Below are 25,950 nucleotides of genomic sequence, written 5' to 3' on the forward strand. Positions count from 1 at the left end.
AGCATATCTGTTAGCCCAGTCGCCCATGCAACGTTCATGCATAAGGGCAACCGAATCTCGATGATTCTGCAAAAGAGGATTGTCATCGGTGGCATCAGATAGCTCAGAAAGGCTGCGGGACTGCTGTCTCCGGCGATCGGACGGCCGCAAAGACTTGTTGGGGCGGGGACTGTGGTAACCGCTGAGTACCTGGACTTGTTCAAGTCGTCGGGGAGCTGTGAACGTTTCTTCTTCCAGCTCTGATGCCTCGGAGTCAGATGGAGAGATGGACTTATCGGAGCCTTTTTCGCTTAATTGGCGTGAGGGAAGCCGAGATTGATGGCCGGATGAACTTGGTGTGTGTAGCTTGCTGTTGGGAGGGGCCATAGAGATACCAGAATCGTCAGGGTCGAAATTGAATTGCGGTTCCTCTGGCTCTTGGAATACCTCGACATATGACTTAAACCGAGGATGGCTTTTGCTCTTTCCAGAGACGTGTGCGTTGCGACTGGATGACCACTCCTTAAGCTTCGAATCCACACGTGAAAGACCCAATGGTGATCCACCTGCCTCTACATCTTCGGCTAAAGGAACAACAGAGTGGTCTTCATCCTGGTGTTCTTCATCTGGTACGTCATCCTGAGTGGGTGAAGGTTCGTCCCAAAAGACTTCGTACGTGCCGTGACCTGATTCCACCACCTGTATGCTAGGGCTGGGAGATTCGTGGTCGCTGCTGGAAGAGGTCGCAAACCAGAGCTCCTTATCACCCTGCGGGGTAATTGGCAAAACGTGGACATCAGTGAGGGTTGTAGCTGTGTCAGCAGCAGCACCCTTGATAGATTGGGATTCGGACGAAGATGAATCCGTGGCACGAGATAAAGCGGCCTCTGTATCTGACCCGTTCTTGCGATGGACCCATAGATGTAAGGCAGGGAAACAATGACGGCGGCCTTGTTGCTGGACGCCTGGACCGCCAATCTGGGCGATTGGTGTTCTGTCCTTGAACTTTTCATCTGACAAGGCTGGGGCAGAGGAAGGGGTATTATTTCTTTCCTCTACTGGCATCAGAACAGGTGATGCATCTTCCGGACGAGGTTTCGCCCTGATGTGATGGCCAGCGCGGCGCAAGAGGTGGCCAGTCGAGTTGTTTGAGCTTCCTGTAAACCACAGAAACTTTGGTGTAACGGCTGCGGAAGTCCGTGTTGGGGCCGTTCGCACACGACGTATGGAGCCTTGCTCAGGCAACGACGACGTTCGGCGTGGAGATTCCCGATGTCTGGCCTTGGTAATCACACCTTCCAACCGCCTCATTCGCCTGGCGCGTGTAATGGGGTCTGCGGAAGTCGAGTTGTGCCTAATAGGCCATCTGAGCCGAGATTCCGTTGCCTCATCCTCTAAGAACTTCCGGTTCCTCTGGCCTTCGGAAAGCTGCCTACTCAGGTTATGATCATCCCTTTCCTCTGTGGTAAGCAGAGGCTGGTTGTCTTCCACATTAACATTTGGGTCAGACGCGGCGCGGCTGAAGGTTTTATCGAGGTCGTTGCCGTGGATGGATGAACCGAGAGGTCCTGTCAAAGGATGTTCCATATCTGAAGCTAAGCCTGGACCAGGTATTTGGATGACCACTGTGCCTTGGACTCGACGTGGCGAGTTCTCAAGTGCAGGGCCCTTTTAGGTTGTTGACTTTCAGGGTGATGGTTGAAGGGTAGAATGGCGGGAAATAAGCTTGTCAATAGGTAGGTCCAGGGACTGACGGAAAAAGAAGAAATGTGCGTATGCGAGGAGAATCGATAGTCAAAAAGCTTGAGAGAGGAATTTGGTCCATTTGAATGACGGAGAAGTGTCTCTACCGGAATGCGGAAGGCATTGTTTTCATTATAGGCAAGACCTACCTGCTGCACATGCCGACATAGGTATGCGAGAGTTGCAACACAGAGCACAGACATTGGTGACCGGGATATGCAGCTATGTCCGTTAATTACCTACTATTCATTAACTTCCTGATGAAAAGGCCGTCGTGATGAATTGTTGTTGTGTTGCCCATTGGCCATGGCGTGGTAAAACAAGTCCCTGATGTCTCCGCAACGCACGGGCCTCACCCGTCACAAGTGTCAAGCAAGCTGGCCTCGAGAGCTCCAAAGCATCCCCAGACTTTCCCTCAGCCCATTGCAAAGGCTAGCCCACTATGCGGAGCGCATCCCTCCAAGCTTTGCTGCTGTCCGGTGCAGCTATTGTTCCACTTGCTACCGCCGCGGAATCTTCTCGCCCTCGTGGAGTTGGCCCGGAATGTACGCAAGAGCTCGTTGATTTTCAACGTCACCATAGCTATTGAAATCGATCACTCGCTAACAAGCTTCTAGTTGCAAAGTTCTACAAGGACCCTGACCATTTTACTTGCATCTCCAACCCCTCCCTCCAGCTCTCGCTGTCGCAGATCAACGACGATTACTGCGACTGCCCCGATGGCTCCGACGAGCCTGGCACCGCCGCCTGCTCTTACCTCTCTCCACTTTCCCCCCACTCTGCGGACGACATCACCAGTGATGATATAAATACCACAATTGCCTTGCCCGGGTTTTATTGCAAGAACAAGGGTCATATTCCAAGCTACGTCCCGTTCACAAGCGTCAATGATGGCATTTGTGACTACCAGGCTTGTTGTGATGGCAGTGATGAATGGGAAGGGGTAGGTGGTGTCAAATGTCCCGATAAGTGTAAGGAGATTGGCAAGGAATGGCGTGCTCAGGACGAGCAGAGACAAAAGTCATTGAGTGCCGCCAACAGGAAGAGGAAGGAGCTCGTAGCGGAGGCCGCTAGGCTGAAGAAAGAGGTCGAGGACCGCATTTCTACGCTTGGAACTCAGGTTGAAGGCCATGAGATCAAAGTTGCCAATCTGCAGAAGGAACTTGCTGAAACGGAAAGGCGGGAGAGGAGCAAGGTTGTCAAGGGGCCCAAGGGTGGTGACAAGGCCTCTGAGCTGGCTGGTCTGGCTCGTCAAAGGATGGATGAGCTCCGTGAGTCTCTAAAGAGGGTGCGCGAGGAGCGTGATTCCACCCGTGAGAGAGTCAAGCAGCTCGAGGAGGTCCTCTCTCGATTCAGCGAAGAGTACAACCCCAACTTCAACGACGAGGGCGTCAAACGCGCCGTCAAGTCTTGGCTGGATTATGCCGCCAGCGGCAAGGCCCCGGACACCGATGCCGCACGCGAGCGTGACCTTGACCAAGCCTTGAAAGCCGACAGCGAGAACGGCCTCAAGTGGGAGGATTTCGAAAACCTTGGGCAAGTCGAGGCAGAGCTGGGTGAGTAAAAATCATGTTCACAGGCGCAACTGTGACTAACAGAACCAAACAGTCTACCAATTCGAGGAACTTCTTCCTGAGCCCCTTCGCAGCTGGGTTGACCAGAAGCTGCGCGATGCCCGCGTGTGGCTGATTGAAAATGGCTTGCTTGCCGACAACAAGGAAGCGACTGGCACCGAGTCCAAGGAGGTGACAGAAGCCAAATCGCGCCTCAGCTCGGCCGAGAAAGACCTTAACAACGACCGTAAGGACCTTGAGAATCACAAGAGCGATCTCGAAAAGGACTATGGTGAGGATGGTGTGTTCCGCGCACTCAAGGATCAATGCATCAGCCAAGACAGCGGTGAGTACACGTACGAACTCTGCTGGATGGGCAAGACGACGCAGAAGCCGAAGAAGGGCGGTGCAAACACTGGAATGGGCAACTTTGCGCGCTTTGAGACCGTCACCGTTGATGAGGACGTAAGCCCTGACGGCAAGGGCCTGGGCTCCGGCGAGCGTATCGCTCTTAAGTACGAGAACGGCCAGCACTGCTGGAACGGACCGAACCGGAGCACGACCGTTATCCTGGCCTGCGCCGAGAAGGACGAGATCTGGAAGATCAGAGAGGAGGAGAAGTGTGTGTACAGGATGGAGGTGGGCACACCGGCGGTGTGCAAGGCTCAGGCCCAAGCCCAAGCTGCCGCGCAGGAGAAAAAGGTCAGGGATGAGCTATGAGGGTACGGAATAAGCTGAGAGACGAGTCATGAGGATGCGGTGTTGTTGCGTAGATTATCAGCCATCTGTGGATATAACTAGACGAGAGAGGCCTTGCGATGCTAGAAGGCGCGGGTACGTACGAACAATCCTTGGTTTGCACGCAGCGCAAACGACGCCCCGCCACATCCGGCAAAAGCAAGCTATTGTGCATACGCGCAACAACGCACCTCATCTCATCTGCCACGAACACGGTCATTACCTATCATCATCATCGAACCTACATACACGCGTCGTCATCACCACCATCACCCCATGCCGACCCACCTGCCCACTCAACGCACCTCCATCGCAACCATACCCCTGGGCGCATTTCCGAGGTCCCGACACCCAGATCGATATAGGCATGGACGCCTATAAAAGTCGGGCAGCCGCAGTGGTTTTATAGTTCGGCTGGCTGCGTTATAGGCCGGCAAGGAGCCGGGATGAACGCGGAATCTCGGCGTGGGCCGCAGGACGTGGTGTCGCGGTGGGCTTGCTCGAGATAAATGGAGATGGGGCGGGCGGGCGGACGGGACGAAGCGTGGATCGGTGATCAGGTAGAGTAGCTACGTAAAGTGGCTGAACCGTGGTTGGCGAGCCGGATGACACCCGCCGCTAGTCGCGCCAGTCAGGCCCAATTGTCATGTCGTTGTGGGGAGAGCGGGCCCGACACGCGCAATATATCAGACACGGGCACCCCACAGATTAAGGCGCGCCGGATTGGGAGGAGGGCAGGGCCAAAATGGACCAGCGGGGGCGGTTGCGTGTATATACATATAGCTGTATTGTAGGGCTGGCGCAGGCAGGAATCAAGGAATCAGGATGAGACAAAGATTACAGGGCACCTTATCTGTGGGAGGGGCGTGCCATGGCTGCTCCCCCGGAAAATCAGCAATGACGTCGCGCAACGACAGTACTGCAATTAAATAGATCGTGAGAAGGTCGTGTTTGAGGATTTTGCGGCGGCTTGGAGCGTGGCGCTGGCGGCGCCCTTGCGACAAGCCATGCACTGTAACTAGGTACACTTGTGCAGCGTGTGATGCTTTTGGGGCGGGCGGGCCGTGAGTCTGCTCAAGGCGATGAGCTATTCCAAGGCGCGGACGGACATTAGGGGAGTACGAGCAATCTACTACTGACGTTGGGAAGATGAGCGGCACCGATCAGCCGTTCTAGAAAAAGCGCCGTGGGGCTGGGCTCAGATCACATGTGCCTGATCGCTGAAACTGCAAGGCGCTGCCCCTGCAGCGGAAAGGGACGGATGGGCGTCCGCGAGTCGTTCCTCGACACGCCGAGCGCGCCGGCCAGGCGGGTTTCGTGGAGACGTGTGCCACGACGCCCTCGCGAACCGTGAGACGTTGGGCCAGCTGCCAGGGGATTGCCTGTTAGCCGGCGATCTGCAGCCTGTTTGACGCCGGCATTCCTCAGCGGCCGCGAAAAAGTTCTGGACGAGGGCCCGGTGGAAATTGTTTCTCCCCCTTGCTGGCCCTGCCCGTGCGCCCGCCTGCCCAAGCTTCGTCCACTCCTCGGCCCTCTCTTCTTCCAGCGCGGCCGTTGCTTGTCACTTCTTCTTTGCACCTCGGGCGGCCAGAGATCTCGGCTTCGCTGCTGCTCAGGAGCTCTCCCTTCCGCTTCCAGTCGCTCCTTTCCCTACCAATTCCTCTTCAATTCCGATATTTGACTGCGCCACTCCCGAAACGCGCCCTTCACTCACGCTCCCGATCCTGCTCCAGCCAGCCAGCCGTGCGAACCGCCTCTCTCTCACTCAGCCGCATCTGAGTCTCATCCACTCGTTCGCCTCCTTTGCCTATAGTCCCCCCGTCCCATCTTACACCCTCCCCCCCAAACCCTGTCAAAAATAGTCCGCTGCGCCCCCCCAGCTCTCGATTCTGCATGGCCGCTGCAGTGCGACGTCCCGCCCTCTAAACATCAACAATCGCGGTCCGAGGACGCGTTGCGCAGCCAGGTATGTCGCTCTTGCCGTCTCGCAGCCCAATGCCACTTGGCTTCTGCGCGCACGGTGTGATCATCGCCATGCTAACCGTCCAATAGCTTGCAAATCCGCTTGCGCCAATTCCGACCACCTCCTCGTCCCTTTTGAGTCCGCCTGATTGTACGTATGCTTGCTCTCCCACGCCTTCGCCATGGACTCGCCACGGTCGTCTACCACCCCGACGACCAGCTCGACGAGCTCATCGCGCAGCGGCTCTTCGAGTAGTCTGCGCATGACTAACCTATATAAGGCCACCATGAACCGGTTCCTGCAGAGGAGGAAGGCGCAGAACGCCCTGGAAGCTGAAGCCCCACCGCCGTCAAGTTCAAGTTCGAAGAAAGACAAGAAGAACAACAACAAGAAGAAGGCCGCGCCCGAACCAGAACCACAATTGGACCTAAGCGCTGCGCTTCCCTCGAACGATGACTTCCGCACGAGTCTCCTCATGCCGAAGATGTCTGCACGATTCAGTATGCTCAGAGAACAGGACGATCCCGAGTCATTGCTCGGAAAGGCCAGCGACGACAGCGTCTTGAACCACAAACGCCAATCCCGACTCTACGATTATGGTTATACCGCTTCCGGTCTGTCGGATATCGCTGAAGTCTCGTCGATCACCGGGTCTGTTCGTCCGCCTTACGCTTATGACAGAAAGGGCTCGGTCGATCAGAGCTATGGGTCGGACACCGACTCTCTTCACGGGAGTATCATGAGTCGAAAGCGGCCCGGCGAGGGTAACGTGCTTTTTGGAGGGCGACAGAAAGTATATCTAGGGAACCGTGCGCTCTACGAAGACGACGTCGGCCTTTCTCCGTTTCAGCAGATGAAACGTGAAGAAAAAAGGAAGCAGAAAGAAGAGGAAGGAGACGATGAACAGCAAGAGCAGCAAGAGCAACATGACACGGCATCTGGCAGCCCTGCTGGAGAACTCAAGCATTCGTCTTCCTTTACGGGATCTCTACAACGCCGCGAAACGTCCTCATCAACCACGTCTGGCGCTGATCCCCGATCGTCCACAGCAGCGACCTCCGTTGCTTCTCAAGGTGCTAGCTCCATTGCGCCAACATCTTCGACCAAGGGCAGAAGACTGTATGAACAAGGCTTGGATAGGAACATCCATGAACAGCAGCATTCGGCGCTGAACCGACTCAACTCGATCCAGCAACAAGGGCGGGCAACACCTCCCCTCACCCAATCGAGAAGTGCAACTGGCTTGAGCGAGCGTTTCCGTCGGCCAAGCAACTCCTTGAGAGTAGCCAGCCCGCCACCTACTGCGCCCCTCGCCAACGTGTCCGGCTTCATGGCCGCCAAAGAATCCGGCCCCTCTACAAGCTCAAGCCCGGTTTCAAGCGTCCACCAGACGCCACCCATAAGCCCTCTTGCCATCAACCTAGACGAGAAAAACCCTCTATCCAAGGCGATCGATTCAAACGACCGTGGAAAAGCCACAGCGATGGGTGCTTTCCAGAAACCCAGCAAGCAGTTTGATCAGACGGAATACCTTCAGCGTCAAAAGCAAATGCTTGAAGGAAGGCAAACTCCTCCGCTGAGGAAACAATCGTCAGCAGGTACTGTTCAAGACAGACTGGACAAGTTCGAGAAGAAGCGCAGTGACCCTCCATCCGGGGGCCCCTCGCCGTCAAGGTCAGTCCAGGGGATGCGCGATAACTTCGAGATGAGACACGTCCAGTCTAAGTCGAGCCTCCGATCGGAAACTAAGCCGGTTGTGGAACCACAGGAGCGTCTGGAGCCCGAGCGTCCAGAATCTGCCACCCGGAGCCGATCAAGGTCCAACTCGAGTGGTATCGCACCGTTTCCGATAATTCATGCAGACTTCACCGCGCCTCCTCCGAGGAGCCCGTCGCCGCCTATGCCCATTCAAGAGGTTGAGGAGCCGACGGAAGAGAAGCGCTCAGTAGAAATTGCTCCGCGAAGCCGGTCAAGGACAAACTCGAGCGGTCTTGCGCCGTCGATCCTGCCCCCACCACCGCCCGTCTCCGCACCGCCGGCTGCACCATTACCGGCGATCCCACCTATGCCATCCTCACCGCCAAAGATGCCGCCTCCCCCGACCCCGAGCGCCTTTTCGGTGTTCCAGAAAGCTGCAGGTCGCATGCGCGGCATGTCTATCGACCAGGAGGCCACGCCTAGAGATCGTGACACGCAGCATACTTTCTTCGCCGCGCAAGATGATAGCGATAGTGAGGAAGAAGAAGTCTCACCCGGCACTTGCTTGGACAAGTCGAAGCCGCAGGTGCAAGCTCCACCCCCGCAAAAAGAGAGCGCAGTCGTGACTGTTACCGAGACTCCAGCTGAGTCTCCTGTTGCGCCATCGCTGATGGATCATCCTGCCCTGCGCTCCTTCACGACTTCTCCTGTAACAAGGGCGTCGGAGAATCTGCTCGCGACCATCAACTCACCTCAAGAGACCGATAGACAGTCTTCAGTATCGACGGTTGTCAAATCCGATGCCACAGATATTGACTCGCCTACGCTCGGTCCCGAGGGCAACAACCTCAATGGCATAATTCGCGAGCACCTTCGCCGAAGCAATGTCTCTTCCCTCTACGACGACTTAGGGCCTGCACAAATGGACAGTGTCATGAACAACATGACAGCAACCTCTGTGCTGTCTGACACGCCTGCTCACTCGAGTTACAGCCCTTCCAACCCTTGGGACTTGGAAGATCTTGACGATGACTTTTATGGCGAAGGCGACAGTTTGAGCTCAATCAGCCCTATCGATGCTGTTAAGACGAAGGCACCGCGATCCAGCGGAGATGTTAACCCTTCTCTCGCCGGTGCAGCGGAAGCCGCAGGGGAAGCTGCAGCTGTCACCCCGTGGGAGCAGGAGCTGAAGGGCCACAACAGGAACGTTAGCATGGCTACGGCAGCCGAGAGGGAGGCTTTCGAAAGGGAGCTTGCGGAGAGACAAAAGGCTATTCAAGAGACACTCAAGAGCAAGGTCGAGGCCAGCAGCCGCGCCGGTAGCCCAACGCCCTCTCTAGGGGGCGCTTTTAAGGCTTTCGGGATGCTTCGATCCAAGACAAGCCGTGAAACCTTGGCCAACCGCCAAGACAGCAAGTCGCTGAGGATGTTTGGATTGGGTGGTGGAAACGCCAGCTCAACGTCTCTTGCGCGCAGCAGCGAGGAGCAATGGAGAGGCCAAGATGCCGTCAAGGCAAACAAGTCGTGGAAGGAGCCCATCAATGAGGTGGAACCGGATGATGATTACGCCCGAGAATTTGAGGAGCAGCTCATGCGGGGAGCAAGTGGCGATGGTAATCTCGATGCGAGGTCTATCAAGGGCCCATCTCCTCAGCCACCCAAGACAGGGCGCAACCGGGCCAGCTCCAACCTCACATCTGAGAGGTCCAGGAGCCGTTCTGCACGCCGTCCTGACGATGCTGAAGGTATCGATCCTCTTGAGATGCCTCCGCCAATTCCAGGCACCTTCCCCAGCTCTGGCATGCCCACCCCAGAATCGGTACTGTCGACTTCTTCGACGGAACAGTTGTCGGGACCTCCGCCCATTCCTTCGAGGAAGAACAGCCGGCCTAACATCAATCCTGGGTACTTCGACCAGAAGTCTCTTCACCCTATCAAGACCGGTTTGCCTTCTATCCCTTCGCCTCGGTTGTCTCCGGGGCAAGTCGCTCCTCAGGGCTTGAGCCCACGCCCGTCGATAAGTGGAGGGCCCAGCCCCGCTCGCAGTCCTGCCCCAACGTCGGTCCCCCCGAGACCGCCCCACAGCGCCAATCCGTTTTCATCGCAGTCAACAATTTCGACGACGCCCAGCTCTCCCACCTCATCCACTAACAGCGCTCCCCCAGCCGGCCGACCCATGCCGCGCAAGAAGTCGATTCAGAAGTCGATCATTTCCGAACCCATGTTCGTATCGACGACAAATGTCGCAGACACCATGGAGCTCCCTCCTGGCGCCTCGCTGAAGAACGGAGCTCCGCCGCTTCCGCCTATCAACCCCATGAGGCGCCGCTTTGGTTTTGGCCGGTCGGACTCGCGCGAGACGTCGAGTATCTATGACAGGAGAGGCTCGACGGACGACACGGAGCGGAAGAAGAGTCTGAAACTGCGCAAGGGGTCGACTACGACGCTGAGGATGTCGCAGGAGAGCGTAGAGCCTATGCCTCCAGCTGCACGGAGCGTTCCCTCGCCTATGCCTGCTAACGACGGTTCCATGTTTTGAGTTAGTAAATCTGCTGCAGCGTGCCAGGCGTTTTTGGTTGTTGTCGTCTCTTTTCGAGTCTCGAGTGGGTCTGGCATAGATGGGGTGTGATAAAAAATTGCGGGAGGGGTATGGGTGGGGTTTTTATGTACACGGCCGTCGTTCGCACCATCTCTGATCCCTTTTGATGGTCAGTTTTTTTCCCTTTTCGTTATAAGTTCGCAAACATGCTTCACGGTTTTGCAGCGCGCACAGTCTGCTCGATACCTCGTCGGTAGCTTTTCTTTTTCTTTTTTTTTTTTTTTTTTCTGGCCCACAACGTGTGGTTGTCGCCGTTCCTCTCTCTCTGGCCTCTCGAGTTTGATCGTCACTTCTTCTTCTACTTTTTTCTTCTTTATTCCGACGCGCATGAATGAGCGATATACACCGTCTCCACTTTTGACACTTTCTGGTTTTTTGCTGCACTTCCTCTTCCTCTTCTTCTTCACTTTTTGAACTTCTGCATCACATGGGTCTTGAGACGGTATCGGGGCCGCATTACACGCTAGCCGCATTTAACTAGGTTTTCTTCTAAGTTTCTATTCTCTGGTCTTCACTTCTGCTCTACTTCTTTTTTTTACTTTTACTTTTTTCGATTTTGCTGCTTCTTCACGTTTTTCATGATTCACCTGCGCCTATCATGTTGCCGGTGTTTTTTTGAGTTTGGCGTCACATTCCGTCGGTGGACAGTGTTTGATGCTTTTACTTCTGCTTCTGCTTCTGCTGTTCCTGCTGTTGCTCATCATGCATGCATCTGCATGTGTGGTCGGGGACAGGCATGGGGGTGGGGGTTTGCGCACAATGCGGCGGCGTCGGCGCATATAGCGGGTCTGTATGCCTTTAGCTCGTTTTTGTCTTTCTTCGTTCAACTTACGTAGGTTTTTTGATGCGGTTACGGCTTTTTCTTTACTCAGCGGCCTGCTTTAGAGAGAGCTTTGTTTAGTCTTTTTTAGTTGATTGTCTGGGAGCGGAATTACACAGAGAGAGAGAGATTTTTTGCGCGCAAGTGCTTTTTGGGGTGCTGCTTTGGTTGGTTGTGTGTGATTGTGCGTTGATTGTGTTTTGACTGTTTTGTGGTTGATGCTGTTGTCGTCGTCGTTGTGTTTGACAGGCCCTTGGTTGTCGGCTTGCATATACGTACTGTATCGACGTATCTATCGCCGTTGTTGCGGTTGTCGTTGTCGTTGTTGGCAAGAGGTGTCTGCGCCGCGACTGCATGCGCACATGCATGGATTCGGATGGATGTACAGTACATAGGCGCGTTAGACATATGTATGTACGTATGTATGTGTGTGTGTATGTACATACATGCCTACATCATGCATACGAGCACGCGCACGCGCCCATGCCATTCATGTCCGCACGCGCTCGGGCTGCTGCTTATGCGAAGAAGAGTGGACGGGCGTAAGTATGTAAGTGGCGTTGGGGCGCGAAGCGGCAAGGCGGGTGGTGTGTTATATTCGTGTGTATGTACGTGTGCTTGGGAGGGGACGAGGTGTGGTGTTTAACGGGCTTTGCGTGGGAAAGGTAGTGTATTACCTAGTTGGATGAATGGGGTGTGTATGAGATGGGTGAAGAGTGGCGTGACGCAATGACATCTGTCTTACTGATATTGCAGGTAGGGTCATGGTGTTGAGGTCTGAAGATTTGAGTTTAGGCGCATATGCACGCGCGCATTGCCAATGGGTAAGGTACACTGTACGGGTCCGTAAAGGCGGGGAACAGCGTCGAATGATGGGCTTGACGTTTGTGGTGTGAGAGTGGGGCGTGTATGTGCCTTTCATATGCAACTAACCAGGTACCTAAGATATCGAGTATCGAGTACGACGTATTGACAGAGTTGGCAGCTGGCTGCGAAGCGTACGAAGGGCGCCAAACGTGTGAAGCTACTACTACCTTACGGATACGGAGACGGAGTACTGCTTGCTTACCCACTTACCTAGGTAGCTGCGCGGCTTGGGGGTGGGATGCGCAGGTGCGTGGTCTGACGAGTGAGTGAGTGTCTGGCTGGGAGAGGAATGGCACGGGGGACAGAGTCATCAGAGGTGTGGGAGATGGTTGCGCGTGCGTGCGTGCTGCGTTCGCTGTGTACCTACCTATCTACCTACTGTTGTGTGTGTGCGGGTAATGGGTAGGTATGAGGTATGTAGTATGGTATGGCGGTCGGAAGAAGAGAGGAGAGAGTGGTTGGTTGGGCGGGGTTAGGGTGGTCACGAGGACAGAGGGCGCAGAGGTGAAGACGAAATGAAATGACGATGAATGCGGGCAGCCGGGTCTCATTTCCTGGCGTGCGGTTCTGTGCCTACTACGCTATGATGACTGCAAGATGTGTTATTCTTCTATCCATCTGTTGTTGTCATTCTGCTCCCAGCCCAGCCCAGCTCGCGCGAACCTCCTCCCCCGCACCATCGCCCAACAGCCCAGCCCGCCCGTTGAGCAGTTCGCTGCCAGCCGTCCTGTTACTCCGCACACACTCATCTAAATGCATGCGTGCAAGCATGCGCCCAGCGCAGCAATGGTGTAAGCGCAAGCAATGCTGTGCAGAAAAGGCAGCAGCAACAGCAGCAACAGCAGCAACAGTGCCAAAAAAAAAAAAGTATATGCTATGCACGTAAGCAACAGCAGCAAGCAAGCAAGCAAGCAGCTTGGCAGTTGGCAGAGAAAAAAAGAAAAAGGAAACAGAAAAAGCAAAAAACAGAGCAAGGAAGGAGGCCGAGGAACGGCGCCCACCACACCCACGCAGCCCCAGCCGCACCAACCGGAACCGCTCCTCGCTGCTCGCCGCGCGCGGCGCGCCGTTCCTAACCCGCTGACGCGCCCCGGCCCGTCAGGTACGAGACAGCGAGCGGGATCTTCCGAGCGACGGAAGCCGCTGTACGGATTAACGCTCGTCCTTGACTAGTCGTACCCCGCCCCTTGCGCGCTTCTTTCTGGCTTTCGCTGCTTCTTCACGAAAGTAGGTGGTTGGAAGAGCAGATTTTTATGCTGGTTGGAGGGCATATATGGGTACGATTCTCCAACCCATGAGCTACGCATCTAACGACGAGCACAGGCTCTCCATCCCTCTAAGAAGAAGTAATCTACAGGGAACTATTTAAACCACCTACAAGAGTACCTATCACTAACTTCCAATCTCCTCACGCCGCAACACGTTTCCTCCACCCATAATCCACTCCCGCAACAGCAATCAGTAGGTACATACACAAACCACCGAACCCACACCCGATACCGATGACAGCAGGCAGTTCGCATGGCGTCGGCGCGGCGCAGTGCTGCCGCCCCTTGCATACGCGCCTCGCTAATCCGTAGCACCAAGCCAGCCTCGCAGGGCCCCCGGTCGCACGGCAGCGACAACGGCAACCGCATGCAAGGGACGCCCGTGACCGCCGGCGGGCCAGGACCACGACCGGGATCAGGGCAATTGGCAGGCCGGCGGTAGGTTCCACGCGGACAGGCGGCCAAGAGCCAAGGCAGGCCAGCGCCAGCGCCAGCGTGGCCGGGCTGCGTGGGCGCGCGTGGTGCGAACGCGCCTGTGCGACGGCTTCTAACCATGTACCTACAGCTTTGCAGATGCTGCTGCGGGTGGTGAGGGGGAAATGAGGCTGGGCTGAATTGAGCAGCTGAGTTGAGATGGTGCGCTGCTGCTGCTGTGTTGCATTTGCTCTGTTCTGCGGCTGCCGGCTTGGGCTGCTTGCTTTTTCCTGGCGGATGGTGCGATTCGCTGACTTGCTTTTTTCCTTTCGTTTCTTTTTGTGCTTCGGGTTCCTGTCTGGGTACGGACGAGGACCTGCTTTGCTACATTATCGTTCTGCCTCGCTCTTTTCCTCTGCGCTGACTCCTGGTTCTGCTTGCTGTCTTTACTCCCGCTCTCTGTCTCTGTCTCTCTCTCGCTCTCTGTCTATCGTTCATTCCCACACACGCCTCGTTCTCTTGCCCATAAAGCTCGCCCACTCGTTGCTAGTGTTGCTGCAAAATGAAGCTTTTCCAAGCCCTTCTCGCCCTCGCGGCCACTTCCCTCGCTGTCGCGCAGCAGTACACATCTGCTGACATCCCCGAATGCGCCGTACGTGCTCACTCTCCCTTGCTGGCGATGAGGCACAAGAGCCTTGCGTCCGGAAGCGTTGGCGCCGGGGCGAATGCATAGGGTCGAGTCGTGCTGACATGCCGTTTCTTTCCTCACAGAATTCGTGCTTCGAGACGGCGTCGCCGCAGATCGGCTGCGCGGTTACGGACCAGAGCTGCCAGTGTGCCAAGTCCAAGGAGCTGCGCGAGAAGGTCACGCCCTGCGTCACGACGTCTTGCTCTCTTGAGGATGCAATCAGTGAGTGACCCGATGCACTCACCCTTTTTTCTGACCCCCCTTTGTGCAATTGCGAGGGAAAGCCCGTCTTTCGTTTTCTGCCTTCATACCAGGCTGACCAATGCTTCTTATTCCTTGACAGAGGTGAACGACGTCACCGGCAGCCTCTGCTCCGCGCAGTCCAGCAGCAAGTCCGGCTCCGCGACCAGCACCACCACTGCGACTTCCGGTAGGACGACCACTGAAACCCGCACCACCACCAAGACACGAGACAGTTCCTCGGCGGGTGCTTCCTCCACCCCCACCATAATGACAGCTGACGACGAAACTTCTTCTACACGGACAGGTTCTTCTTCCTCTGGCTCAGCGACGGCATCTGAGACTGCGGTTGCGGTCGCTACTGCGAATGTTGCCGCGTCAGGGGGCGCGCGTGGGTTAGGCGGCTTGGGGCTACTTTTGCTGGGCATGGCAGCTTTGTAGAAGCTCACGGAGATGGAACGGGGGTTGTGCATGAGACGGTATATGGAGATGGGCTTAATGAACAAGCAATGGATACACCCCACGGAGAATTTCGGCATTCGGCGTTCTGTATGCGGATAGTGATCTCTGTTTGGGGTTTTCTGCTCTTAACGGCGGCATTCTGCATGTTTGACCAGCTTTAAGTGGACATCGCTTCGACAAACTTTGCGGACCATGCCGTGAACTCGTCGTCCTTGCCTTCCCAGTTTTGTTTGACCAGGTCGGCAGCCTTCCGCGCATTTCCGCAGCAGTCTGCAAAGACCTTCTTGGCCTCCTCGCCGTCCAGATCGTAGAAGGCACTCGCAACCTCGTCAATTTGGTCCGGTATACTGCTGAGAATGTCGAGTAGCTGATCGAGCTTCTCAGTCTGGCTCTTGTCCTCAGAAGCTGCGCTCACAGAATAGGCCTTTAGCCTCCGCTTGACGAGCGCTTGGTAGAGCACCGCGACCGTCTTGACCTTCTTCAGCACCTTCTCCAACTGTTCCCGTAGCTCCTTATCGTCCTTCGGCAGCTTCTTGTCACTGCCACCACCAAACATTTCGTCCATGCTGTCCTCGTCATCACTGCCCACACCAGCGTCCTCCTCATCATCGTCCTCGCCCTCCTCTTCACTCCACTCCTTCAACTCCTCCACCGCATCCAGCAGCGTCGCGCGCCACTGCTCTGCCTTCTTCACTACAAGTCCCACCACGCCCATACTCTGCAACTCAGCCAGCGCATCGCACGCCTCCCACACGAGCCCCGTACTCGCCAACGCATCGCGCTTAGGCTTCTGAGCGCCGGTACCCTCCCGCTGTAGCTCCTCCTCGGCCATGGCGCGCGTCTCCGCGACTTCCTCCTGTACGGCGCTGACGACTCGACGCACGCGGCCGCGAACCTCGGCCTCGACGATCCGCGGCGCCGTGTGCGCGCTGCTCCGCACCGCGACGATCTGGTGCCCGCTCATCATCGCCGGGATCACAGTGTTGGTGATTTCGCGCAGGACACGTGTGATGGCGGTGGCGGTGAAGGGCTTGTTGAGGAGGAGGAGCGAGAGCTTCGTTGTGTGTGCTTTTAGCAGCGAGGAGGCATCTTTGAGCAGCGAGAGCGCGTCGATGTTGGGCTGCTGGTCGGTGGGGCTGGGAGCGCTACTGCCAGCACTGGGAGGTGAGAGGGTCGAGAGAAATTGTGTTAACAGGGCTTGCGTCGTCGTGGTCAGCTCGACAAGGGCAGTTAGGTCGGGTTTGGTGGACATGGTTGGTGTGTAGGTCGGACGATAGTTTGTACGGGGTTTGAGCTTCTTATGGTTTTCTGAAAAGCGAAGTCGAGAGTGGAAGAGGGTGAAGCTTTAGTTTAATATGCCAGCGAATTCTAGGCAGCAGAAGTGAAGAGTCAGCCTCAGCTCAGGCTGGTGTTGAGTCGAAAAAAATGTCGGAAACGACGAGTCATTGGCAGACCTGTCAATTCGTGGCATTACTCATGCAGCAACTGACATCACATGCCGACGCGAAACTTCACGTCGATCCTTTAACACGCACATTCTCGTCGGCCCATCATGCCGCCACGCGCAAAGGCTCCAAGGCCCACGGTTCCGTCGCAGACGCTGGTCATAGACAATGGCGCGTACAGCATCAAGGCCGGTTTCGCTACCGAAGATGCAGAGTTATCGTCATGCCGCGTCCTACCGAACTGTATAACCCGCGGCAGAGACAAACGCGTGTGGATTGGCTCGCAGCTGGAGCAATGTAAAGACTTTGGAGAGATGGCTTTCCGGCGGCCGGTGGAGAAAGGTTATATTGTCAACTGGGAGGGCGAGAAGGCAATTTGGGAGCACGAGTTCCTCGCGCAAGATGCTGTATTGAAAGTATGAATAGCAGAATGCTGCGCTGCCTGAAGCACAAACATAGGCCACCGCTGCTAACTGGAGCCAGTGTGACCCGCATGATACGACTTTGATCCTCACCGAAGCTCCCAACTCGCCTCAGGCGCTGCAAACCAACTGCGACCAGATGATCTTCGAGGAGTTCGAGTTTGCGTCCTACTACCGGACTTTGGGGCCCAGTCTCAACGCCTACAACGATATCCGCGCCCTATTTTCCGACCCTCCGCCTTCTCCCTCTGCTCAATCCGGGTTTCGTGATCCGGCTCAATGTCTTTTAGTGATCGACTCCGGCTATTCGCATACCACCATCACACCTCTCTACATGGGACAGCCATTCCAATCCGCCATCCGGCGTCTCACTGTCGGCGGCAAGTTTATGACGAACTACCTGAAAGAATTGATTTCACTGCGTGCCTACAATTTTATGGACGAGACGCATCTCGTCAATGAGATCAAAGAAGACGTGTGTTTTGTGTCAAACGACTTCGCACGCGATCTCGATAGAACATGGAAAGGCAACGGCAAAGCCATCGACACCAACATCGTTGTCGACTACATCCTCCCAGACTACACGGAGCGACAGCGCGGGTTCGCGCGGCCGCACGACCCATCCGCCGCCGCCAAGGCGAAGCGGCTCGGCCTCACGGCGGGCCCGAAAGAGGACCTATTGCCTCTCGGCAACGAGCGTTTTGCGGTGCCGGAGCTTTTATTCAACCCCTCGGACATCGGCATGCAGGAAGCCGGACTGCCCGAGACGGTAATGCAGAGTCTGCGGGCGCTGCCGGAGGAGCTGTGGCTCGGGATGTTGGCAAACGTGATGGTGGTGGGCGGGAACGCGCTGATCCCGGGGTTTGTGGAGAGGCTGGAGGCGGAGCTGCGCAGGATCTCCCCCGCGGAGTATCCGTTGCGCGTCGGGCGGCCGGAGGACCCGGTCAAGAGCACGTGGATGGGTGGGGTGGCGTTGGCGAAGAACCCGGCGCTCAGGTCGTTGGTAGTTACCAGGGAGGAGTATCTGGAGAAGGGGAGCAGTTGGTTGGCGAAGACATTTGCTTCGGGGCCGAGGTGAGGTTGCGATTCTACTCCATCTCTTCCTCCCTCTTCCTCTTTTCTGTGTTGGAGAATGCATCACTGTGTTGTTTAGATACCCATTACCTGAGCCACGACACGACACGGCTTTGTCGACTTTTACTACGTTTGTGAACTATTCTCAGCAAAATCACAAAAAGGAACACGACCTGCTCTGGACTGCGCATGCTTGCTAGTATTTACATGCTGTTCGTACTATCAGAGTTGCATCTTCAGTGTAGTGATCGGCTATCGTCTAAAGTAACTGCCTCGAGTCTCAACGGTACCTATCGATACAAGCTTGTGTGCCAACATATCGGGCTTGCATGAAAGCTAGCCTAAGCTACTGTACATGAGAGAAAAAAGTGTTTCAGCTATACGAGAAAGCTTTCTGGTAGGCTGTTCAAAAATCCTTCAAAGAAAAAAATTAGTTAGCGGTAGGTACAGGGTGCCGACGCCCAGACGCAGCAGAGTGGAGTCCTGCGGAAGGTGAGTTGTGATTCTGAGTCGTAATTCGTTGCCTTTCGAAACTCGAACCACTTCAGGGTCTGTGGCAACGACATTCCTACCCCACATCGCCCCATCCCGCCTAACACCATGGAGTCGCGTCCTCGCGCGAGCGGCAACTGTCACCACAAAGACGAGCGCTCGACAGAAAAAATCTGAGCTCCAGTGCCCACAATTAGCGGTGACCTGGCACCGGCCCCGCAGCGCGAGTTCCGACTCGCTCGCACGCCGATCCGCACAGGCGACGGCGAGACCGAGACGGTTACTCGGGAGGGCGAGCAGAACAAATCAGAGGATGGGTTCGTGGCGTCCCCACCCGAGTACGACAGATGGAGGCGGGCGTATTTATACTGGGCGCCGTCGGCACGCTGCGTGATGTTGGGCGTTGCTCTGTCGCCCTTCCACCCTTCACCGTTCAGGTACCCGGCTCTTGACCATGACGCTACGACCACGTTCGCTGGTGAAGCTCACCTGGCGCGAGAGGCTTCATGTTTTGAGGATTAAATTCAATGTTTGTATGTAGCCTTCTTTCCGGTGTGGGATTCCGAACTCTTGCTGATTGTCCAGTGTGCGCGACCTTCATCTGCACTATCAAGGCAGTATTCAGCAAGCCCCGGCCTGCAAGCCTTCGGAGACACGCAATCAATGCCCAGCTTCGTAGCTGGTTCTCTCAGGCCGGTCCCAAGCTCGAACAGTATGTGCCATGGTTATATTTTTCGCTTTTCACACTGCTAAACTTTTTTTTAGGGGCGTCTTGGACGATTCAGATGAGGTGTACAGGAAGTGGTGCAAGAAGAACAAGGTCACTCCCGTGAGAGAAACGCTGGCGGACGGCACTGCTGCATCTTGGATTGGTTCTCGGAACGCAAAGACGGTCCTGCTCTACTTCCCAGGTAAGTCCACACGCGCCATACTAGGCCAAAACAAAATACTCACGACACCACCAGGCGGCGGCTACAATCTTCCGGCACTCCCCTCGCACTTCGGCTTCCTCGGCACTCTCGTCAAAGACCTCGACTGCAACGACAACCTCGATCCGCAAGGCGACGGCAATTTCGCCGCGCTCGTGCTCCACGCCAGCGTCGCCCCCTTCCAGACCTACCCGACGCAGCTCGCACAAGCCGCCACCATACTAAACTACATGCGCAACGCGCTCTCAATCCGCACGGAGAACATCATTGTGGGCGGCGACTCGGCGGGCGGGAACCTCGCCCTCAGCCTCCTAAGCCACATCCTGCACCCGCACCCGGACGAGACCTCGGTTCACCGCGTGGACTGGACGGCGGACGAAAAGCTCAAGGGCGTGCTGCTCATCAGCCCATGGATGGACTTCACGACCGACGACGAGAGCTTCCAGCTCTACCAGGCGTACGACTTCCTGACGCCGCAGCTGCTGGGCCGCTGGGCGACGACGTTCCTGGCAGACCGCCCCGCCGACGCATATAACCGGCCTGCGCGTGCGCCGCCCGGGTGGTGGTCCGGCGTTGGTGGCATCGTCGGCGATGTGCTCCAGGTTTGCGGCGCGCAGGAGGTGCTCAAGGATGGGCAGAAGCGCTTCTCGGACGCTTTTCAGGCGGACTGGGACGGTCAGGGTCGCTTCGAGGCCGTCGAGGTCGAGAACGAAACGCATGTTAGTTGCGCTATTGACTTTGGTGCCGGCATTAAGCTGCAGAAGGTCGGCATGTATATCCGTTTGAGGGACTGGTTGAAGCCGAAGGTTGCTGGTGATGTTTGAGTGGTGAGATGGTTCTGAGAAGAGCTGATCGAGTTGAAAAAGGTGGGAATGGCTGTTGATGGCTACAGTGTTGGAAAGAAGAGACCAGCGGGTCTCTGCTCATGTGTATGATGTATGTTTTGCTGTGGTTCACTGATGACTTCCCTTTGGATGGTAAAAAGTCTGTTTAGCGTTTTCTCATTTATAGATCGTAGAAAAGACAGTTTGGTTTTCAATGATAACTTAAAATGCTCGGAAATGGAATGGTATGATCAACATCTTCTTCAAAAGCCCCTTGGTATATTTGGTATACGTTTGAACGGCCAATTCGAGCAAAAGCAGTTCAGTCTGCTTCAAATGCATATACTGATGCGGGGCAGCCTATGGGGACGAATGTACTTTTGCATCTATAGAGGTGTGAGCTCGCCTGGGGGCTAAACGTGTCTATAGATGTATTTTAGTATGTAATGGGTTTCTCAAGGCGTGTAGGTGTGTGAATATAATTGATTTCTAAGCATCAATACACCCAAACATCAATAACCTGATCCCGTTTATCACCACCACTACTACTACTACTACTACTACTACTACTACTACTACTACTACTACTACTACTACTACTGCCTTACTCTTTCCTCTCATTGTTTTCCTTCCGCAAAGACCCGTCTTACAAATACTTTTCGTGTAGACCCGTCTTACTCCTAGTCCTGCAGCCTAGCAGATAAAAGCCGACTACGGAAGTATGGTTACACAACAGGCGAGCGGGAGCGGAGACTCCAGCATTCCGACGAAAACGAAGGGCGGAGTTAGGTGACGAAGACAGGTGACGAAAACATTAGGGTTGCTTTATTTCGTCTTATTCCGTGCATACTATCGATTTTTGGTTTTAGGATGGGGGTGAGCAACTGCGGCTGTTCAAGCAGCGTTTAATTCACAAGGCGGCAAGCATCGACAATAGTCAGCGAGTCCTCACCGACCAGCCATACCCACGACATCAAATCCAGCCAAGCCCAACGCAACCCAGCGCGTGGGGATGAAGCAACTGCCTAATCAGGCAGTCGGCATAAATAAGCAAATACACAAACAAACAAGCCTTTCCTTCCGTCCTCCGTCCGCGCACTAACTACTGCTTACCTCACTCCCTTCATGCATGCATACACGCACACGCTAAGCCCTGTAGCAGCCGATCAGTCGATCAGCGCAAGGCAGTCCAATGTCCAATGACGGATACATGTCGCGTGTCGCCGCCATTGCTATTCCGAGGGTTACACAGGAGCGCATAAGCAGCGGAGATAACGGACGGGGATTGCTTGTGTGGTTGAATGGGCATCTGGCTACTTTTCGCTCTTACGCAAGCCTTTTTAGCTTTTGGGAGAGGGCGTGTTTGTGTTGTGGGCCTGGTGAACGGGTAGGGGGTTATGTGTTGGTTTGGCGTGTCAGTGAAGAATAGAACTGCTATAGAGGAGGCAGTTAAGGTGAAGAAGATCCGTCTAAACTCGCTAGTAGGAAGCTCTTCCCTAATAAAAAGCAAAAAAGAATAAACAACAAACAAACAAACAAACAAAGAACCCCCAACCTCCATGCATCCGCCGTCCTCCGTCTTCTGTCCTCCCCTCCGTCCGCCGTCCGCCGTCCGCCGTCCGCTTACCCACCCACCCACCAACCAACCCACAAAGCAAAGCACAAAGCGCACCCCTCCCCCTCCATCACCTCCTCCCCCGACCCCGACACCAACCCCGACGCCGACCCAGCCCCGACCAAAAACAGGCACACACTGCGTACTGCGTGCCGCGCACGCACGCCACACGGTCGCACAACCGCAGCCGGCCGGAGATCCCGACGCTGACCCAGCCCAGCGGCCAGCCCAGCCCAGCCCAGCCCCCTTACCTGCCTCCCCCTCTAATGCGTAGGCTTGGCCATTGACCATTGACCGTTTTCCACTGCTGCCTAGTCCAGCTCTCTTTCTCACGATATTTCTCACACCTCTATTTCATGCCGCCTCCTCTCTCGCTACAAGCACTACACTAGCACACCACAGCTCCCGCGCACCTAACCCTCTTCACTGTCCGCCTTCGAAGATCGGAGCAGCGTCCCTTCCCATCCCATCAGCCCGGCCCAGCCCACCCACCCCAAGCAAGCAGTAATATATCCCTAACGCGCACCCGCGCGCGTGCAACTGTGGCGTGGTGTAGCGGCTTACAGGCTTGCAGGCTTACAGGCATGCAAGCATGCAGGCGTGCAGCGGGCTGACGCCCTCAACGCACAACAGCACTCAGCACGCAGCACAACAGCACACAGCACACGACACACGACACAGCACGCAGCGCACGACGCACAACTTAACGTAAACAAACACCACCAGCACCAACAACACTAGTAAGCTAGCAACAGCAGCAGCAGTCGGGTGCGCGTCGTTGCTCCGCGAATGCGGCGGCGCAACAGTGAGCGAGTGGAAGAGACGCATACGCATACGCGTACGCATGTGGATGTCTGCGTATGCGTATGCGTACGTAGCCATGTGCGGACATGTAGTCTAGAGGAGGACTGGAGGTAGACTACACTGAGCAATAAACAACAATAACAGTAAAAACAACACATATTGAGAAAAAAGACAAAAAAGAGACATCAACATAACCCCCATATTGTAAAGCTTCACTTAACTAACGCAATCAATAACAACATCACCCACCCATCTGACCCCAGCTCTTTAGGTATACATAAATCATCGTAGTCATAGTCGTAGTATATATGTATATATATATATATATCACAATCATAATAAATACTCGGGTATCACAGAAAAGAAAGAAGGGGAATGAAGGACCCAAAACCCACCCACCCCTAACCAAACCAAACCAAAACACCATCAAACACACACTACCCACCAACAGCCCATCCAACACCCCTTCCCACGCCACCCACCCACGGCCTTTTTAATTCATCAGCCCCCCCAACCCAGGAGGAATCTGAAACTCCTCGCCCTTCAACCCCGGCGGGATCTGACACTCGACGACGCCCTCGCCAACCCCCCTCACCGCACCATCCTTACCACCAGCACCAGGACTAACACCCAACACCCTCGCCCCCTCCTCTATCCCCATCCCCATCCCCAAGCCCATCGAAAACCCTCCTTCCCCATCATCAGCCTTTGGTCCCAGAATATTAACCTCCCACTCCTCATCCCTGCCCGCCCACCGCCCGACCACGCACTTCGTGCGTTCGCAAACCTCCTTACTGACGCCCCTGCCCCCATGTTCCAGATAAACATGTCGCAGCAGCGTTTCCGCGGTGCCAAATACAGCCGTCAATCTCCCCTCCGCGCAGCACAAGGTGCACCCATAGCTATACCCGGGCCGGTCACCCGCGACAGCGCCACGCGCCGCCGCTCCCGCGCTCCCCGTGCTGCTGTGCCGCGCCATCTCGACGCGGGGGGCGCGCGCACGTGCATGTGACTTTGCGAGGAAGATCCAGCGGTAGCGCACGCGGCCCTCCGAGGGCGCGATGGGGCGGGGCGTGGCGCCGCCGTCGCCGCCACCGAAGCTAACGCGCGTGCCTGGGTGCGGGCCGTCGGGTCCCATGCTCGTGAGGGAGACGGCCAGCTCATGTGCGCGCGGGTCCACGCTGTACGGCTTTTTGGCACCGAAGCTGGGGCCTTCGAAGGCGCAGGTGCGACATTGCCACACCAGTGCTGATGTGTACATCCCGATAGGTTTGGTGCGCAGCTCGAGGCCTTTTTTGAAGTCTTCACAAAGCGACCACGCACCTTTACAGAAGTTCCAGTAGTTGTTTTCCTTGCAGGGGCGGCCGAGACGAGGAAGCGGTGGGCGTGATGTGATTGAGATGGGAGCACGGGGTATGGTTGAGACGCGACTGAGGTTGGAGTTAAATGAACTTTCGGAGGTCCAAGAACGATGCGTCGGATAGGTTGTGAGCGTCTGCGGGGAGAGAGTTGGTGTGAGCTCATTCGATGATGGCGTCTCGGAAGGGCTGTTTGGGGCAGAACTGCAGCTATGACGAGTTGAGTCGACAGGCGTTGGGCATGTCGAGGCGCGACTACTACTGCTCTGATTCGACGAAGCCGCCGACATGTCGTGCGGATTGGAGTGTCGACTCTCAGTCGAGGCCGATGTGTTTCTGCTCACGCGTTCATTTGTCCTGTCGTCATGGTTGTTGTTGGCTTGCGAGTTTTTTAGACCTCCCGTCCAGTTCATAATTGCAGCGTTAAGCTGTTTGTGTGTGTAGTAGTCCGAGGGAAGCGCATCAGAATCTTGTCTGGGGGTATCTTCGTTCGGGGACGGAGACAACTCCCTCTCAAGTGGGTGAACAGGCCGCGGGTTATCCGGGAAGTAGTCAGATTCAGGGCTCTTCTTTCTCTGAGGCGTGGCAGCAGGGTTTACCGGAGAGTAAGCCGGCGGTGGAAGCTCGACGCAAGTGCGCAGCCTCTGCGGGACTTCAGCTGGCAATTCGTGAAGTGATGCTGGCGAGTTGTCTGGCGTTTTATATGCGAACCACTGCATATCGCCTGCTACGCCCGCTTGCGAAGACAGTTTCCTGCTGTCAGGCTTCCGAGACATTGCAAAAGACGTTCGTTTATGCGAGAGCACTCTCGAAAGCCTGCTCTTGCACTCTTCTTCACTGGGTATCGTAACGGCTGAAGGCAAGTTTTTCAAGTTCTTGGGACCGGCAGCTGACGACCTAAATCTCGGGGTACTGCTCATGGGGCTCCTGCTGTTCGACGAGCTCAGAAGACCGAGGCCTGGTCGACTCGGGCGCGGCGCCTCTTCAGGCGAGTCGGCGAAGATACGCTGACGCAGTTCTGCGAGGGCAGTGAGGGCGTCCCTCTTATTCATGACGGCAGTCTCATGCAGGACCGTGAGGTCGATGACAGCGGCTTCATTCTGCACACCAATCTGCAGGCTGCGAATGACCTCGCACTGCATGGTAATGGCAATGTGGAGAAGACGGTTCCTTGCGGTATCTGCGGTCTCTTAGATAGCGTCCGACTAGGCAGAAGAACAGAGCCACTGACCATCGCCCGTCCGCATCTCGGGCCCAAGCTCCTTGCAGTCGGCAGCATAGCGGTCCTCGATCTGGACGGCGCCAGCCTCCAACGACTCCAGCAGGGCCTTTTCCCTGTAGGCCTCGTCGGAGCGGCGTCTCCAGTGTCGCTTCTTCAGGATTTCCACCAGGCCGGCGGCGCTCTGAAAGGCCGACACGACGGCCGTGACGGCGACCGAGACCTAGTAGGCTTGTGTGAGACTAGCGAGCAGACGCACAGACCCGTAGTACATACCTCGAGGCCAGTCACACTCATGACCTGAATGTTCGAGTAGTGTCAAAGGGGTTGTCGAGGCGGGAGGCAAAGGTCATGGTAGGCGGTGGCGCAAGGTAAAAAAGCCAGCAAGAAGAGGGACAGCGTCGAGGCGGGTTGGGGCGCGCAGATAAGGGCAAGCTCAGCCTCGAGAAAAACAGCGGAAGCTGACGCTAGACGGCCACGGACAGGGCGGGAGCGGGGTTGGGGATGCTGGGACGCGATGGAATCGTGGTACCGAGTAGGGCAAGGGCGACCACCTACGACGACTCCTCGTCTCATGTCAGAGGTTCTTTTCCTGTGTAGCCGCCACCCACGCACCGGGATTTGGCCATTTTTCCACATTCCGCATCTCCCATATGCGCGCGCCCTCCTCGTGGGCCCAGGCGGCCGGGCGCTTCTCGCCTCCCCCGCAAACGTCGGTGGCATCGAGTAGTAGACT

General features: G+C 55.9%; 11 protein-coding genes across 11 annotated transcripts; 6 read left to right on the plus strand and 5 right to left on the minus strand.

Annotated features, from left to right (window-relative positions):
• Positions 1-1,521: 1,521 nt before the first annotated feature.
• Positions 1,522-1,928, minus strand: K452DRAFT_284296 (uncharacterized protein; the record flags this gene model as incomplete). Its single annotated transcript, XM_033539922.1, has 1 exon — positions 1,522-1,928. The coding sequence occupies one exon, from the start codon at positions 1,923-1,925 to the stop codon at positions 1,575-1,577; it is 351 nt and encodes a 116-aa protein (XP_033400627.1). The 3' UTR covers positions 1,522-1,574.
• Positions 1,929-2,128: 200 nt separating this feature from the next.
• K452DRAFT_284297 (uncharacterized protein) lies at positions 2,129-4,160 on the plus strand. The gene is made up of 3 exons (XM_033539923.1): positions 2,129-2,267; positions 2,340-3,278; positions 3,331-4,160. The coding sequence occupies exons 1-3, from the start codon at positions 2,165-2,167 to the stop codon at positions 3,993-3,995; spliced, it is 1,707 nt and encodes a 568-aa protein (XP_033400628.1). The 5' UTR covers positions 2,129-2,164; the 3' UTR covers positions 3,996-4,160.
• Positions 4,161-9,186: 5,026 nt separating this feature from the next.
• K452DRAFT_284301 (uncharacterized protein) lies at positions 9,187-10,424 on the plus strand. The gene has a single exon (XM_033539924.1). The coding sequence runs from the start codon at positions 9,437-9,439 to the stop codon at positions 10,211-10,213; it is 777 nt and encodes a 258-aa protein (XP_033400629.1). The 5' UTR covers positions 9,187-9,436; the 3' UTR covers positions 10,214-10,424.
• Positions 10,425-10,835: 411 nt separating this feature from the next.
• Positions 10,836-11,651, minus strand: K452DRAFT_132211 (uncharacterized protein). The gene is made up of 3 exons (XM_033535298.1): positions 11,209-11,651; positions 11,106-11,152; positions 10,836-11,061 (listed from the first exon to the last, which is right to left on the minus strand). The coding sequence occupies exons 1-3, from the start codon at positions 11,535-11,537 to the stop codon at positions 10,934-10,936; spliced, it is 504 nt and encodes a 167-aa protein (XP_033400630.1). The 5' UTR covers positions 11,538-11,651; the 3' UTR covers positions 10,836-10,933.
• A 1,930-nt stretch (positions 11,652-13,581) lies between these two features.
• Positions 13,582-14,411, plus strand: K452DRAFT_132175 (uncharacterized protein). Its single transcript, XM_033535297.1, has one exon. The coding sequence runs from the start codon at positions 13,862-13,864 to the stop codon at positions 14,276-14,278; it is 417 nt and encodes a 138-aa protein (XP_033400631.1). The 5' UTR covers positions 13,582-13,861; the 3' UTR covers positions 14,279-14,411.
• Positions 14,291-14,692, plus strand: K452DRAFT_284304 (uncharacterized protein). The gene has a single exon (XM_033539925.1). The coding sequence runs from the start codon at positions 14,393-14,395 to the stop codon at positions 14,558-14,560; it is 168 nt and encodes a 55-aa protein (XP_033400632.1). The 5' UTR covers positions 14,291-14,392; the 3' UTR covers positions 14,561-14,692.
• Positions 14,693-14,981: 289 nt separating this feature from the next.
• On the minus strand, positions 14,982-16,284 carry K452DRAFT_265377 (uncharacterized protein; the record flags this gene model as incomplete). The annotated part of the gene is made up of 1 exon (XM_033538746.1): positions 14,982-16,284. One exon carries the CDS (start codon positions 16,282-16,284, stop codon positions 15,190-15,192), a length of 1,095 nt encoding a protein of 364 aa, XP_033400633.1. The 3' UTR covers positions 14,982-15,189.
• Positions 16,285-16,583: 299 nt separating this feature from the next.
• On the plus strand, positions 16,584-18,152 carry K452DRAFT_316067 (uncharacterized protein; the record flags this gene model as incomplete). Its single annotated transcript, XM_033543920.1, has 2 exons — positions 16,584-16,893; positions 16,961-18,152. Coding segments are annotated over 2 exons (1,327 nt in total), but the record flags the coding sequence as incomplete, so codon positions are not given.
• Positions 18,153-18,864: 712 nt separating this feature from the next.
• Positions 18,865-20,453, plus strand: K452DRAFT_316068 (uncharacterized protein). Its single transcript, XM_033543921.1, has 4 exons — positions 18,865-18,998; positions 19,051-19,177; positions 19,231-19,376; positions 19,431-20,453. The coding sequence occupies exons 1-4, from the start codon at positions 18,920-18,922 to the stop codon at positions 20,216-20,218; spliced, it is 1,140 nt and encodes a 379-aa protein (XP_033400635.1). The 5' UTR covers positions 18,865-18,919; the 3' UTR covers positions 20,219-20,453.
• Positions 20,454-21,330: 877 nt separating this feature from the next.
• On the minus strand, positions 21,331-22,312 carry K452DRAFT_343429 (uncharacterized protein). The gene has a single exon (XM_033545407.1). It carries the CDS (start codon positions 22,122-22,124, stop codon positions 21,393-21,395), a length of 732 nt encoding a protein of 243 aa, XP_033400636.1. The 5' UTR covers positions 22,125-22,312; the 3' UTR covers positions 21,331-21,392.
• Positions 22,313-22,855: 543 nt separating this feature from the next.
• K452DRAFT_356277 (uncharacterized protein) lies at positions 22,856-25,922 on the minus strand. The gene is made up of 3 exons (XM_033546035.1): positions 25,491-25,922; positions 25,227-25,437; positions 22,856-25,175 (listed from the first exon to the last, which is right to left on the minus strand). Exons 1-3 carry the CDS (start codon positions 25,509-25,511, stop codon positions 23,131-23,133), a joined length of 2,277 nt encoding a protein of 758 aa, XP_033400637.1. The 5' UTR covers positions 25,512-25,922; the 3' UTR covers positions 22,856-23,130.
• Between the last annotated feature and the right edge of the window lie 28 nt (positions 25,923-25,950).

Source organism: Aplosporella prunicola, assembly GCF_010093885.1.
Source record: "Aplosporella prunicola CBS 121167 unplaced genomic scaffold K452scaffold_5, whole genome shotgun sequence".
NCBI classification, from domain to species: Eukaryota; Fungi; Ascomycota; class Dothideomycetes; order Botryosphaeriales; family Aplosporellaceae; genus Aplosporella; species Aplosporella prunicola.

Coding starts and splice junctions, on each gene's coding strand:
- K452DRAFT_132175 (XM_033535297.1), top strand. CDS start 13,862: ATGGTGCGCTGCTGCTGCTGTGTTGCATTTGCTCTGTTCTGCGGCTGC.
- K452DRAFT_284301 (XM_033539924.1), top strand. CDS start 9,437: ATGCCTCCGCCAATTCCAGGCACCTTCCCCAGCTCTGGCATGCCCACC.
- K452DRAFT_356277 (XM_033546035.1), bottom strand. CDS start 25,511: ATGAGTGTGACTGGCCTCGAG. Junction 25,438..25,490: donor TGAGTGTGACTGGCCTCGAG/GTATGTACTACG, acceptor CAAGCCTACTAG/GTCTCGGTCGCCGTCACGGC. Junction 25,176..25,226: donor CGAGATGCGGACGGGCGATG/GTCAGTGGCTCT, acceptor AAGAGACCGCAG/ATACCGCAAGGAACCGTCTT.
- K452DRAFT_132211 (XM_033535298.1), bottom strand. CDS start 11,537: ATGTACATACACACACACATACATACGTACATACATATGTCTAACGCG. Junction 11,153..11,208: donor AAAAATCTCTCTCTCTCTGT/GTAATTCCGCTC, acceptor CTCTCTCTAAAG/CAGGCCGCTGAGTAAAGAAA. Junction 11,062..11,105: donor AACCGCATCAAAAAACCTAC/GTAAGTTGAACG, acceptor AAAGGCATACAG/ACCCGCTATATGCGCCGACG.
- K452DRAFT_316068 (XM_033543921.1), top strand. CDS start 18,920: ATGACGCTACGACCACGTTCGCTGGTGAAGCTCACCTGGCGCGAGAGG. Junction 18,999..19,050: donor GAGGATTAAATTCAATGTTT/GTATGTAGCCTT, acceptor CTGATTGTCCAG/TGTGCGCGACCTTCATCTGC. Junction 19,377..19,430: donor GGTCCTGCTCTACTTCCCAG/GTAAGTCCACAC, acceptor CGACACCACCAG/GCGGCGGCTACAATCTTCCG.
- K452DRAFT_343429 (XM_033545407.1), bottom strand. CDS start 22,124: ATGGTCAATGGCCAAGCCTACGCATTAGAGGGGGAGGCAGGTAAGGGG.
- K452DRAFT_284297 (XM_033539923.1), top strand. CDS start 2,165: ATGCGGAGCGCATCCCTCCAAGCTTTGCTGCTGTCCGGTGCAGCTATT. Junction 2,268..2,339: donor TCGTGGAGTTGGCCCGGAAT/GTACGCAAGAGC, acceptor ACAAGCTTCTAG/TTGCAAAGTTCTACAAGGAC. Junction 3,279..3,330: donor GCAAGTCGAGGCAGAGCTGG/GTGAGTAAAAAT, acceptor AGAACCAAACAG/TCTACCAATTCGAGGAACTT.
- K452DRAFT_284304 (XM_033539925.1), top strand. CDS start 14,393: ATGCCGTTTCTTTCCTCACAGAATTCGTGCTTCGAGACGGCGTCGCCG.